This window comes from Ambystoma mexicanum, chromosome 12 (assembly GCF_040938575.1).
Source record: "Ambystoma mexicanum isolate Mex_15411 chromosome 12, UKY_AmexF1_1, whole genome shotgun sequence".
NCBI classification, from domain to species: domain Eukaryota; kingdom Metazoa; phylum Chordata; class Amphibia; order Caudata; family Ambystomatidae; genus Ambystoma; species Ambystoma mexicanum.
In genome coordinates, this window is record NC_090936.1 from 1,168,252,253 (window position 1) to 1,168,266,812 (window position 14,560).

At 46.7% G+C, this 14,560-nt stretch overlaps 1 protein-coding gene across 2 annotated transcripts in view; it reads left to right on the forward strand.

The window, feature by feature from the left end:
- Positions 1–14,560, forward strand: part of PLXNC1 (plexin C1) — a 1,076,103-nt gene that overhangs the window by 806,821 nt on the left and 254,722 nt on the right. For both annotated transcript variants that reach the window (XM_069629799.1, XM_069629800.1), the window contains one exon: positions 10,775–10,955. In XM_069629799.1, coding sequence (XP_069485900.1) covers positions 10,775–10,955 — 181 coding nt within the window. The remainder of the gene's footprint in view (positions 1–10,774; positions 10,956–14,560) is intronic.

Consider the following 14,560-nt stretch of genomic DNA (forward strand, 5'->3'; position numbering starts at 1 on the left):
CTTCTCCCTCACCTCCCTCACTGAACCTCTAACCATCCTTTGCTCTGCCAACCCATCCTGTGCTCCAATTGAGCCCTTTCCACCACAATCTGCACCAGTCACCTCTGTTCATCTTTTCCCCTTATTCAACCGCTGTCTCGCAACTGGTATCTTTTCAGCCTGTTAAGAAATAGCCACGCTCATACCGCTCCTGAAGAAAAAACTGCTGGCCTGTATCTCTCCTTCCATACAACTCTAAATCCTCGAGAGGGTTATCTTCAACTATATAGTTAACTATCTCAAGGTGCACTTACTTTCTGACCCCTCTAATCTGTATTACACTCCAAACACTCTGTCCAGACTGCTCTCGGTAACTGAGGCAATTCTTTTACCACAGCCCGTCACTCTCACCTCTCCTCCGTTCTAATCTTTCTAGAGCTTTCGGCTTCTTTTGACGATGTGGATTATGCATCTCTTGTTCAAACTCTTTCCCCCCTTGACTTCAAGGACACTGTACTTGACTAGGTGTCCTTCTATCTCTCTGACCCCTCCTTCTGTACCTCATGGGACTACAGCACCTCCTCCCAACACCCCTCCCCCTGGGTGTTCCTAAAGGATCTGTCCTACGATCACTTCTCTTCACCCTAGGTACCTCCTCCCTCAGCAAACTCATTTCAAAGTGGTCTACGGAGTGGGCCTAATTCTCGTCTACTTCTCTGCTCTTTTGCTCCCCTCAGCCAAGTCCTTAACTTTCAAATGTGGCACATGTCCAATGTGTAAATATGCTCACCAAGACTGTGTTGAATTTACTGATCAAACTGGCACGACTATCAGGATCAAAGTTTTTATTAGTTACAGGGCCACTCATGTGGTCAACGCGCTTAACTGCGTTTGTGGCAAACTTTATGTGGGCAGCACAATCAGACAATTGCACATTTGAGCCCGGGAGCATCTAGCTAGTTTAAACAATCAAGACCCACAGGTGCAGCTTGCTGTTCACTGGCAACCAACCTCAACAATTCTCCAATAAATCTGAATTGCAATTTATTGGTCTAATGAGAGTCAAGCGAGGGAAGAGGGGGGAGATTTAAAATTAAAATTGAGACAAATGGAGAGCAAATGCATTTGTCTTCTGTGCTGCACTCAACTGGGTCTCAATACAGCAGAGCATGACATGAATGCATTCTTATTAATTATTATGTATATGATTTTGTCAATATTTCGCATGTTATACTGAGCAATCATTATGTCTATGATACCGTACTGGATGTTCTTTACATTTGATTGACCGTGCACCTCATCACACATTCAACAGACTCCTATCCCGTTTTTTGGAACATTACCCCTATTGCAATAACCGTGACCAACTGTTCAGACTAGGATGGGAGCAAGGCACATTGCATCTTACTGTAGTCAGTATTTACGAATAAATATCTACACACCGAAAGCATGTGCAATCGGATTCAATGTGCAGTAAGGTATGTCTGATCAATGCTGCATTGTTAGGGTAGAAATACTCGTTCTTATTGCAAACACCTTAATAGGATTCTAACAGTACACAAGGACCAAATACAGTGCTCATCTGGGTTCATTTGGCGCATTTAGATCTTGCTAATATGTCAATATACATAACTCAGCAAGGTAGCACGATACGCGACCAATGGTGTTCAATAGGATCTGATCGTGGTGGGATCTTTGACCACTGCAGCAGTATCCGGGAATATTTTTCATTAATATTGCAGACACCCATTTTTGATTTTAATATTACCCAATTACCAAATGCCCTGCTCACTTCGAACGGATTGGATTCAAATAGGACATGCCTCTAGCATATATAGCCCTCGTTATGGAAGCACGCTCAGTGAATGTTAGGTTTACATCACACGGTACGAAAGAAACACGTGACTCATTTAGATTTTGCACTATGTATGTGTACATATATAACGCAGTGAGGGAGCATCGGACGCGACCAATGTTGTTTAATTGGTTCTTTCGCAGCGGGGCCTCATTGACCACTGCTGCAGTATCAGGGCACATGTTCCTTGTATATTGCAAACACTCTATTTTGGATTTGAACATGACCTCATTACTAAATAGATTGCTCATCTCAAGCGGATTCCACACAATTGGAGCTTGCGCGTTGGCATAATAATGTAAATGCATTATTCATTATGGAAGCAAATGGCACGTGCGACCGAACGTTTACATTACACTTCACGAAAGTAATACGTGTGATGCTGCGCGTGACGTCACACGCACGGGGCCAACGCCAAACATGAATGGCGCTAAAGCCAGAGCACCCTCGAGCACTTGGACCCGTAGAAGAGCTCTTACAACGGCGAGACTAGCAACGCCGTCTGGACCTGTAGAAGTTGAATTTCTTGCAATATGCGCACAGGTGTGTATGTGTCATGGCATACTGCGTTTGAAGGCTATCATCCATTCTATTGACAACGGTTAAAGGAGCTGTACAGAGGATGTGTGGCGCACATCACCTCTCACTTATTTTGAACACACAATTGCACCAAGCAACAATCTCTGTACATACGGCAAGACAATAAGTCCAGGACCTAATATGTTAGTGTAATGCAACCCAGATGTGCACGCCATTAACAGACGTACATAATATTCCATTTCTGTTATTCAGCAGCCTGCAAACCAGCACTTAATGATTAAGCAACCCACATAGGACTTCTACATTATATTCGCTGCAGGGAATTAGAACCCAGATATGGTAGGCCGTTTGGCATTATTCTTTTATAATGAATACCTAGAATAGCCAGATGACAAGATACTTTTCACTTACCTACACAATTGTACCATCAGGTCTAAATGTTGATACAAGCTGAACAACGGGTGAGTTAACAATGAAGATCACTCCTGCTAATTGCGCAGGCAGTCTTGATTCTATTAAAGACTAGGATGCGAGCATTATGCTTAAACTTCTTTTATTCACTCTTCAGCAGTTTTAACAACAACAAAAGAAAACTGAAAAGGTATCTCTCTTCATCTCTTTTCAAACTACAAACCCCATTGTGTCTGTAGTCTTCCTAGTATCAGTCCAGCTTATGATCCACTTCCTGTTCCTGGACTCCTCCTCTTCTTTGATGCTCTGAACTACATCCTTAAGACTTGAACAACAGTGTCCTTCCAACAGGGTGAACTATTCTCAATGATGGTAACTCTGCTTCGGAACTTGCGGTTGCAGCGCTCAACTCCTTCCATGCTCCTCGACCTAAGAGTCTTCTCTCTCAATTATTATTCTGGTCTCCCCCTAGGCATCATAAAAACAACAATATCAGGGTGGCGTCCTTGTGCTGTCCATCAAATCCCATAGAATCAATACATCTGATCAGTACATGCGAGGGAGGGAAATGAATGCTCGCCTCCTAGTCTTTAATAGAATCAAGACTCCCTGCGCAATTAGCAGGGGTAAGCTTCATTCTATGGCAAGACTGGAGGAAAGCATTATGCTAGTTCAAAGCTCCCCAATACAGTTGCTGCCAACCCTTCGATCGGTTTGAAATAGAACTCTTTCAAAGTAGAATCGCTAGCTCAATTGGCTGCCCGCATGATATCTTGCAGCTTTACCCCTGCTGTGAACGCCTTGGATGCCATAGCTCCTCTTACTAAATGCACGCCGTATTCCCTCAAATTATTGCCTGCTAGCTGCATCACCTCGCCCATCCACCTAACTATGGTGGCAGTTGCTACGGCCTGGAACGGCTTCCTTTGTGCTATGAGCAGCTGTGTAGTACCTGCTTTCCTACACTCAACTGTTCTTCTCTCGTAGTCTTTAATGCACCTTGCTACACACCATTTGGTGTTGCTTGGAAAATAGGGGTAGTGCACTGTAGTGGACCCTGTCTTCATCCTCCTAGCTATAGAGAAGTTCACTCCTTCAGGACCGAAATACTTCCTGTGTATTTCTAGGGCCTTGACGTCTGCCACTCGCTTGCAAGACATTAGACATAGCAGCATTGACTATTTGCCTGATAATTGCTTTAGCGTCAGGTACCTTGTCTGCCGGCCAGCTCGCCAGTAGCCGTAGCATTACTGTAACGTCCCACAATTGCCTATATCTCAGTTCGGGGGGAGCCCTGTATCGTGCACCCTTTATGAGCCTGGCTACTGTTGGTTGTTCCCCCACTGGGACTCCTTCAACCGGCAGGTGCCCTGCTGAGATGGCTGACCTGTAAACTCCAATAGTCCTGAATGCTCTCACATCTTGTAAAAGTTGTGCCAGGAAATTCAGGATCGCCACTACAAGCGGTGAAACGGGATGAAAATGTTTCTCTTTGCACCACCTCGACCACTTGGCACAAGCCGCGCCGTAGCTCCTCCTAGTGGATGGAGCCCACGACTCCGTGATGAGCTCTGCTGCTTGTGCCGAAATGCCTGGCAGTGCCCAGCGTCTCCTGATATCCTGCATGCCATGAGCGGGAGAGTCCCTCTCACTCTCAGAGGATGAAATGACCTTGCTGGGTCCGTGAGCAACTGCACCTCGTCTGGGAGGACTAAAGGAATGTCCGCTGTCATCTCCATCAGCGTCGGAAACCATACTTGAGACTTCTATACCGGTGCTATTAAAATCAATTCCACGATCTCTCATCGGCACTTCGCTAGTACTCTGCTCAGCATTACGAAGGGTGGAAACACTTAATGTAACACCTCTGCCCATGCAAAGAGGATTGCGTCCGTGCCCAGCGTGGCTGGGTCCAGCCTCCAGCTGTAGAAGCTGCGCGTCTGTGCTTTGAGGCATGACGCAAACAGATCAGTGTGTATCGGGCCCCACAGCTGGTTCAGCTGCCGGAATATCTCAGAGTCTAATTTCCAATCGCTGGAGTCTGTCAGGTACTGAGTTCCAGTTTGCTACTACATTGAGCGCTCCTTGGAGGTACTCTGCTGTCACCAACGTCCCTGAATGCAGGCAAAAGTGCCAGAAATCGTTCGCTAGCTACGCAAGCAGTTTGGACCTTGTCCCTCCTAGGTGTTTTATGTACCTGACCGCTGATATGTTGTCCATCTTAAGAAGGACACATGAACTCACTCTCCCTTTCATGAATGCCTTGATGCCGAAGGAACCCGCTAGGAGCTCTAGGCAGTTTATGTGAAGGCGGAGCTCTTCTTCGCTCCATCTCCCTCCGGTCTCTAGAGACCTGCATTTCGCTCCCCAGCCCACCCGGCTGGCATCTGATTCTATCCCTAGATCTGGTCGATCTCCGAATATAGCACGTCCATTCCAGGCGTCCATATTCTTGAACCACCATTCTAGCTCTGTGGTGGATTCTTAGTCTAGGGGTATCACCTGGTGATATTTCAATCCTTGGTGGAGGTGCTTGATCTTTAGCCTCTGCAGGGCTCGATAATGCAGGGGCCCTGGGAAGATAGCATGGGTCAAAGCTGCTACCACCCCCACTATCCTGGCTAGATCTCTGAGCGATATCCTCTGTTTGCTCAGGCAGTCCCTGATCTCCTTCTTGATGTCTCTGATCTTCCGGGCTGGCAACTCTAGTGTTGTTGTTCTGGTGTCTAGTATGAACCCCAGAAAAACTAGTCTTTGTTCTGGTATATTCTCCGACTTCTCTCTGTTCATCAGGAACCCTAGCGAAGAGACGAGGTCCTGCACCCACGTGGTATGGTACCTCAGCGCTTGTCGATCCTAGCAGCAGGAGGTCGTCTAGGTAAATAATTATCCAGATGCTCTTCTCCCGGATCACTGCTGCTACTGGCCTTATCAGTTTGGTGAAGGCCCAAGGCGTAGAGGCTAGCCCGAAGGGCATTGTACTGAATTTCCATAGGTGACCATTCCAGCGGAAGACTAGAAAGGCTCTGAAATCCTTCTGCACTGGTATTGTGAGATATGTGCCCTTCAAATCTATCCTAGTTAACCAATCTCCTTCTCTCAGGGTGTCCCTCAACTGGTGAATGCCTTCCATCTTGAAGTGATGGTAAACTACCCAGCTGTCTCAGGTTTATGACCGGTCGCACTTTTTCTTTTCTGTTGACCAGACACATGGAGCTCACAAATCTCGGAGTTGCACTGCACCTCTCTATGGCCCCTTTTATGTCCAGTTGTTTCAGCTCACGGTGCAAGCTCTCTCGTTATATCTGCACTAGTTGTAGCTGCCAGGGCCAGTTCTCCTGTACTGGTTCTTGTGTAAGCTCCAGCTGCAGACCTCTGATGGTTTGCAATACCCATGTGTCGCTGGAAAGAGTGTGCCAGTTTTCCCAAAAAATCTGTGTTCTCCCCCCACAGGACGATAATTCGGGGCTCTCACCTGGAGTAAAGCTTTGTCCTCGGCCGGCACCACTAACTCTGCGGCATCTCGGAAATCGACCTCTGAACAGGAAGAACGAGTCCTGCTGCTTGTTCTCCTAGTATTGGGCCCTGGAATTCTGGGGTCTTTTGCTTTCGTGGAAGCGACCGGTTGCTCGACCCCTATAGCGACCAGTCCCGGCAGAAATCTGCTTGGGAAGATCTTGCGTATGGATGCTTGTGCTTTTTCTATGGATGTATAGGTGCCCACGAATCTGCCAATCTCCTTGCTGAAGATCTCACCAAAGAGGAGACCCTGCGCTGCTTCTCCGGCTTCATAAAACGCTAGGTCGCTCAGTTTGGCGTCTATCTTGAGCAGTAGGCCTCTCCTCCACTCTGAGGAGATGGCATAGTTCGCATTGCCCAATAGGCAGACTGCTCTATGCGTCCAATTTGCGGGGGGCTTCTGGGTCGATCGCTTCCCTGGTGTTTCTGGCTCTTTCGGCCAGGTCCATTATTTTGGCCAATGACCCTGAAATGTCCAGCACCTTCTCCTGGCATCTCCTCCATGATCTATCGATCCCCTTGTGGGGGTCTTTACTCATCTTTGAGACAAACGCTATCATCTTAGGGTCCAACTCTGGCGTCTCTGCCACTTTTTCCCAGGCGGGTCTGGCTGGGAGCACTCTGCCCGCAAGCGCTGTCTCACTTTCTTGTCTAGCGCTTTTCTCAGTGTTAGGGTCATGTACTTTGTTACTCTGGGGGAGGGCTGCCAATCGGAGGCTCTAGGGTTCCTAATGCTGTCCGTCACCTCCTCTAACTCTTCGTCCAGATGCTTGTCTTTGCAGGCTCCTTTCCCATTCTTCCTCCATCTTCTCATCTTCCTCATGTGGAGGACAGTTTACCTTACGCCGGCTCTTCTTTCGAGCCTGGGTCGTCTTTGCCCATATTGTCTTCCTGTGAGGAGGGGGTTGTGATGCTTGGCACTGCCAACCTCTGCATGAACGCTTCTCCAAGCTTTACAAAAGCATTGGTAGCCTCTGGGGCATTTTCAGCTACCCCGTAAGGGCGACCCGGGGGTCATTAGAGGGATTCCTCTTGCAGGTCTGGTTACTTCCCTTTGGTCCTCTTGCTGAGGTCTCTGTGGGCGTGCTGCTTGACTCTGCGGTGCCCTCTCGGGCTGGTTTAGCATATATTCCAGTGTCTCCAGCCTCTCTTGTAAGGGTTTCACCCCTTGCGCCACAGCATCGACTAGTGAGCTTCCCAGGACTTGTTTGAAGCTGGAGGCAAGGTCCTGGGATTGCTCATCCTCGATCCACTCAAATTCGGACATGTTGGTGTGCTGTGTGCCTGATACCTGAGTACTAGGTGTCTCGCGCACGCCCACAGCTGCGCTTGGTCTGATGACTTGATATATTCAGGAGGAAGATCTCCTTTATGCCATATCACAAATAGCCAAATTATTATTGCATTCAAAAAATGTTTTATGGTTGTGGCTAGAACCTGTAATTGTTTTCAGACTCTCTGTGGGCTTGTTCGCACCACTTTCAGGCCGTATTCAGGCCGTGATCTCTTGAAAGCTGTTGGCTCTCAAGCCTTGAGCTTCTTTTTGCTCAGCGTATCGCTCGCCTGAGCGCTGAAATGCTGCTGCCCTTGTCGGCGTAAATTAATGCACTGGTGTTGCTTATAAACCCTGCAACTCCTGCCTTCTTTGAAAAATCTCGCTTGAGCGAGCTGGAAATCACTGCCGGGCCCGGCATTTAGAACGGGTTGCGTGTCGCACTGGCTGTGCGTATAGAGCGACGAGGAGCACTCGCTCTGCCTCCCCGTCGGAGGGGGCTGTCACGTCGCACCCGCTCTGGCCCCACCTCTGCGAAAGAGGGTGCTGTCATGCTCCTTGTCGGCTATGAGGGATGGAGAGCCCCCTGGCATGCCGGGAATACGGCACAGGGCTCGCCTCCCTCTCGCCGATACCTAAGCGTTAAATCGGTCTTTCCTTACATTCGATATTGTTCCCTTCCTAACGCGCCGCGCTATATCTCTGCAGTCGCTACTCGAGTGGAGTAGCCACTGTCCTACGATTGCTGTAAATCGCAAATCTGCAACTATTTCTGAGCACTTCTGCTGTACTACAGATCTAGCTATTAGTTTCCACAGTATATACTTCACAAAGATATCTGTCATGCCTGTAAAACGTGTCCATATGCAACATTCTTGGAACTACTTTGAAAAGGTACTTATCTGCTTGAAGAGCAGGAAAAGAAGAGGAGTAGTCCAGGAACAGGAAGTGGATCATAAGCTGGACTGATACTAGGAAGACTACAGAGACTATGGGATTTGTAGCTTGAAAAGAAAAGAGATGAAGAGAGATACTTTTTCAGTTTTCTTTTGTTGTTGTTAAAACTGCTGAAGAGTGAATAAAAGAAGTTGAAGCATGATGCTCGCCTCCAGTCTTGACATAGAATAGAGTTTACTCACCAATACACTTTATTTGGTATCTCACATGGTATTATACTGCACAGAGCACTTTTGATTTGATTTTGTATTGTAGAAAGGTGTTAGAACAGAGCCAACATTGCATTATGAAATACTGTGCACACGTGCGCTACTAGGAGAGCACCTATACAATATAATAAGCACGATTCACTATTAATCAACCGATCACGGCAAAGGCACTGAGTGGCTTAGATGTGGGTGAGGTGCATCACTCATTTGAGGCTAAGGTGAATGGTTAACTGATTTAATACAATAAAGGAATTACCAGTATGCAAAATGTACTGTGTTTTTGTTTTTGTTTTTCCGCTTCTGCACCAACCACTGTGGATGAATAATCATGGGTATGTAAGTTGTTTGACACAATATTTCATTAATTATGGTGATATCTAACCAATTTGAGATTTTAATTTATACTAAATATTTGTTGTAATAACTCATGGTATTCACAAATATTGCATTCCATTGTTTTTTATGCAATTATACTTACGTGCAAATACATTGTGATTTAACATGACAATATGATTTCTGTGTCAACCTTGAGGACGACTCAGGTCGAAACACGTGTCGGCTGACCATTTTCGTGACTAAAACCTATCATTGGAAGACAAATTGCAAAGGACGTGTTGATTTAGTGACTCAGTCAGCTAATATGCTTACATAAATTCAAGGCATAGCGCGAGACAATCGAATCCCCTCTACATCTCACTATTATCCAATTAAGGCCTTTATGGGTGGACCTTGGGGAAGGAGTGACGCTGCTTGCCCCCACATATAATATAGAGTGGTCATAGCACTTTGAATAAGGATTTGCACCCATACACTTATCTTTTAACTTTCAGACACACATCTTTCCTAACCTTCCCAGATCCCCCCCACCTCTACCTACGTCACCACATTGGATAGCTCTGTTTGCAAAATCATTCACTTTAAATTCCTGCTACTTGTCTGTAAATCTATACATGGCCTTGCAGCCCACTACCACACTGAATGCTTCTCACTGTACCCTCCCTCGCTCCACTCTTCGGATCTTCACATCCCATTAATCCCCTGACCATTGTGCCTCCTGCTTTTGCTTCTTTTTCCCAACTTGCCCCACTCCACTGGAATGTCCTCCCCCGGTCATCAAAGCCATCTCTTCAGTGGAACTCTTCAAAACGAGACTCAAACTCCACCAGCTAGCAATGGAGCGAGCCCTGTAAACACCCCACACATCCGTAGCCAAACGTACCAGCCAACCCACCTCCCCTGCATTCTGCCCTCCGAACTATTCTATCTAGTTTCTGAACATGTAAATACTGGCCTCAGGCTCTGAATGTTAAAAAAGGTGTAATCTCCGTTAGTCCCTGTTCCTGGTTTATGTTCCTCTTCTTACCCCTTCACCACACACTATGGCCCTCATTACGATACTGGCGCTAAACCATGGCGCTATTAGCACCATGGTTGGTGCCGGTCGGTATCGTAACGAGTCTGCCAATGTTCAATGGGGAATTACCAGCCCATTCCAAGGTTGGCGGGGCGGTAATTCCACATTGAACATTGGCCCTTCCCCATTCCCATTTTTGTCCCATAGGGCTCAATGGGACTGGGGAAGGCGTTAAGTACGGTACCACAAATTGCGGTACCGTACTTAGCACCAAGGTCCCTTTGCGGGTCCCTACTTTAACGGCTGGTCTAGAACAGCCGTTCAGGTCGGGTCCCACAAAGGGACCTCGTAGTAAGGCGCTAATGGGTTAACGGCGCCGCAGCCTTTTACGGCGCTGTTAACCCATTATTGCCAGGGTCGTAATGAGGCCCTATGTGTCAATGACTAAAACAATGCTCTTGTGTAAAGACACTTACCACAGGGCTGCCAGTGCTCTTTGTAGCCATCTACTATGTATGTTTCTTTCTGTTTGAAATGGCACCCTGTTCTCTTGTAATGTGTACAATGGACAACCAGCAGCTGTTCTGACACTAATTCATTTAATGCATTTTGTATTAATAACTCAGTACTGTCTGCTCTTGAATTAATATTTCAGTGTACTTTTCTTTCTTTTTCAGACCATAAATGTGTTTTTCCCCAGGATCCCTGAGAGCGATAGTGAGGGGGAAGTTGGTCAGAATGTCCCAGTGAAGGTCCTGGACTGTGACAGCATGGGGCAAGCCAAAGAGAAGATCTTCCAGGCTTTCCTGAGCAGGAATGGGTACCCCTATGGTCTCGGACTCAATGAAACAAGCCTTGGTAAGCCTTTGCTGTGCGGCTTCAACTATCCCCAGGATAGTCTTACTGTCTCAGTATGCCTTGTTCTCACCAAAGTGCAGTCTACAAACAGGCTCATCGGAAGTGTGTGCTCATGGGCTAAGGTGATGCAGGATGGCATTCAACTGGCTTGACACTAACACAGGTGGTGAACCTCCACAGGCCCACAATGCCTTCACCCAGTGCTCTACAGGTGGATGATGAGTGATGCCCCTAGAAGTCTATGAGAGGGGAAAAAAACAACAAGAAAATATAGGCATGGTAGATACAGGCTTGAAAGATGCTTCACTTCGGGTGTAGCCCTTTAGAATCACATGAGGCTTAAAGTAGAACCAAATGATGGTAGGTACAAAGGTTGACGCTGGAGAAGGAGGGCTGAAGGTAAATGAAATGAGGTAAGGATAGAAAAGCAGGCATACTACAAGATAGCAGCTGGAAATGACAACTGGAGCAAAGCAGGCAGGAGAAGCAGACAGGACAGTAGAGCAGAGAGCAGAGAATCAGGACAAAACAGTGGTGGAGAAGACTGGAAAGAGTGTCATAGCAACAGAGGACAGTTGCGATCGACGCAGAGGTGTCAGGAATCCAGGAAGCTCTACCAATCCACATCAGCACGACGTGTGCGTAGGACGTTTCAGTGCCGCCATCTTGAAACGGGACATTTTCCTTTTCAATAGCCCCACCAGAGATCAATCACAGGTCAGAAGGAGACGGGCACGTGCCGCGGAGCCATGACAATATCTGACATCCTTGCGCTTGGAGCATTAGGGTATGTTTTTCAAACACTATCAATGCTATGGAGTCAAACAATTCACAATTTCAAATAAGAGGTTGGGGTATTTGAAGTGTGTATTTTTTTCTTATACTTTAAATAGCTTACAGTGGATATGTAAGCTTATGGCAGGAAATTACTAAGCACATGAATTATTTAATACTGGAACAGTCATATCATATTATCATATGATCACATCTGTATTTTAAGTTAGGTGTCTTTTCCAAACACATCATCTGCCAAAAAAAAGAAACGCCTAACCACAGTGTGTGTTGGGAAGGGTGTAAATGTAGGGAGATGGACAGTCGAGGCATTCGGGGGAGGGAAGGGGTGATTGTTAGTGGGAGGGTACATTTAACAAATCTTTGGTCCCTTATCAATTTCAGTTAAAATGTGTATAATGCTGTTTAAAGCGAATAATTGAGTCGAGGAATAGGTGTATTAGAAAGGCATGTAGGATATCCATAGGGGCTTGGAAATGGCCTCCAAGCTATGCCCAGCTGCACTTGATTGTATCAAATGAAAAAAATAATGCTGCAGTGGTTTCCATATTTTCTATTACTTATTTATCTGGACTATTGGTACGGTCTACTTCAAACAGATATTATTTGACGATTTCTAAATTTGACTTTCTAGATGCTTTTCTGATTTGTACTTATCGTACTCCAACATCCTGTCCCCTTTCCTCCATACTGTATGGACTTCCTCAAAGGGAGATGGGACCGGAGCAAGGGAGCTGTCCCCTTTAAATGCTTTGAGATGCGCAGCACCAAGTGTGAAGCTTTTTCTGCATTGTTGTTTTCAGGGTGCGGATGAGAGGTGTAATCCAGGACCATGGAGAGGAGGATTTAGGAGTAAGTGTAGTAAGAGTGTAGTGGGTAGAGAAGAGAGCATAAAGAGCAGTGTTAAAGTTAGTGAAGGCTTCTTCAGTGGTAAAGGTGAGTTCAGCATAGGGGTAGAGAGTGGTGTAGGTCAGAGAGGTAGTCCGCAAGTTTGGAGGAGGGAAACATGCGCTTAGCAATAGTTGTGGTAGATGGAGAGAGTTAGGAAGAAGCAGGAGTGGAGATTTAGACAAAGACGATAGAGTGATGGAAGGGAGAAGGCACTGTGGAGATATTAGGGGCAGAGAGTTGAGAGGAGATGAAAATAAGGTCAAGGGAGTTTCCATTTGAATGGATCGGTGGGCAGAAGAGTGTGAGTGGTTAAGTAGAAGAGAGTTACAGTCAGTGGATAGAGCAGCAGAGAGAGCTAGGGGAGGTTTAAGTCACCAATGACAATGAGGTGGTGATCAGGAGGGAGTCAATCAGTTGGGAGATGTGGTTGAAGAATTGTGGCCAGTAGAGAGATAATATGTATGCCAAAGGGGGCAGTGATTGTGCAGATAATGTATTCAAAAGAGGGACAATTGGCGGAAGAGAGGGGAGTAGGAGAGATAGGGCATTTGAAAACAGCCCTACATCAGCACCCCTTCCAGTGGGGCGGGGAGAGTGAGTGAAGGTGTAGGCAGGGTCATGATGGGCAGCAAAGGTCGCAGAGTCAGAGGTAGAGATCCAGGTTTAAGTAAGGGTAATGAGGTCAAGAGAAGGAGACAGAGAAATGAAAAAGTCAGAGGTAAAGGAGGTTTTATTGCAGACAGACTGTGCTTTGCAAAGAGCAATAGAAAGAGAGTGAGACGCAGAGGCATTGTGACTTTGATTCTGAGACATTGAGAGGTGTTGGGTGTAGATCTGAGAAAAGGATGTGTGTTGGAAGTTAGGGCCGGAGTAGGTTTTGTGAATAGAAAGATTAGTGGAGAGAGAAGAGAGGTGGCGTTGAGCAGAAGAGATGATAGGGATGAGAAGAGAGTTGAGATGGTTCTGAGAGGAAGAGAGTGAACAGAGAAGTAGAAGGGAAAGACAGAGATAGCATGAGAAGTGCATGGTGTGGTGAAGCTGAGAAGAAGCAATACAGGGTACTTACAGACAAGTAGCAGGACACAGCAAAGCAAGATTCATATACTCAGAGGTCAAGAGGCTGGTCAATGGCTGGTCTTCACTCTTCATTGTGCCACCCTTAACTAGGATGCCCCTGGCTGGACCCCCATGGGGAGTTCAGAAGGGATGACACAAGTTCTCGTCACCTGAACGCATAGTCCATCAGTGGTTGGTCTCTTTGATAGTGTTCCTGGTGTTCCTGGGATGAGGCAATATCTTCCTGATTGGTGTTCCCAGAGGGGCCTCTTGTGTCCTTCAGCTGGAGATATGACTGATCCAAGATGGCCACACGAAGTGATATCACCGATTCAAGATGGCCACAAGAAGTGATGTGACCAATCCAAGAAGGCCGCTGGAAGTGATGTGACCAATCCAAGATGGCCACTGCAAGAGTTACTGACAGAAAGGGAAGCCATTGGACCTGCACCCACACTGTCTATAGCACTTTAGGGATGATCACACATGGGAAGGCAGCCTTGCATGTGGTGCACTTACACCGAGGGCGCTAAAAATTTGCCTTCAATGTTGGAGGGAGTTTGTTCCCATATCCCCTCCAGAGCACATAAAGTCTTTTGCCTCATCGTCGAAGAAAGACCCAGTCAGTAAGTGCTTCTCTTCACAAATCTTTTTATTCTTCCAGATCACCTTGGCAGAACGAGTCCTGTCAGACGGTCTTCTATGCTGCGAGGAGTCGGTCACCCGACTCTGCAGCTCCCACATTGCATGTTACAAGGGAATTTACCGAGGCACAAAAGACTACATCTACCGGTGCTCACGCCAAGGGGCATAAAGGCCCTCACACCAGGTGGAAGCTTGAGACCTACAGAGCTAGAACTGCCCGA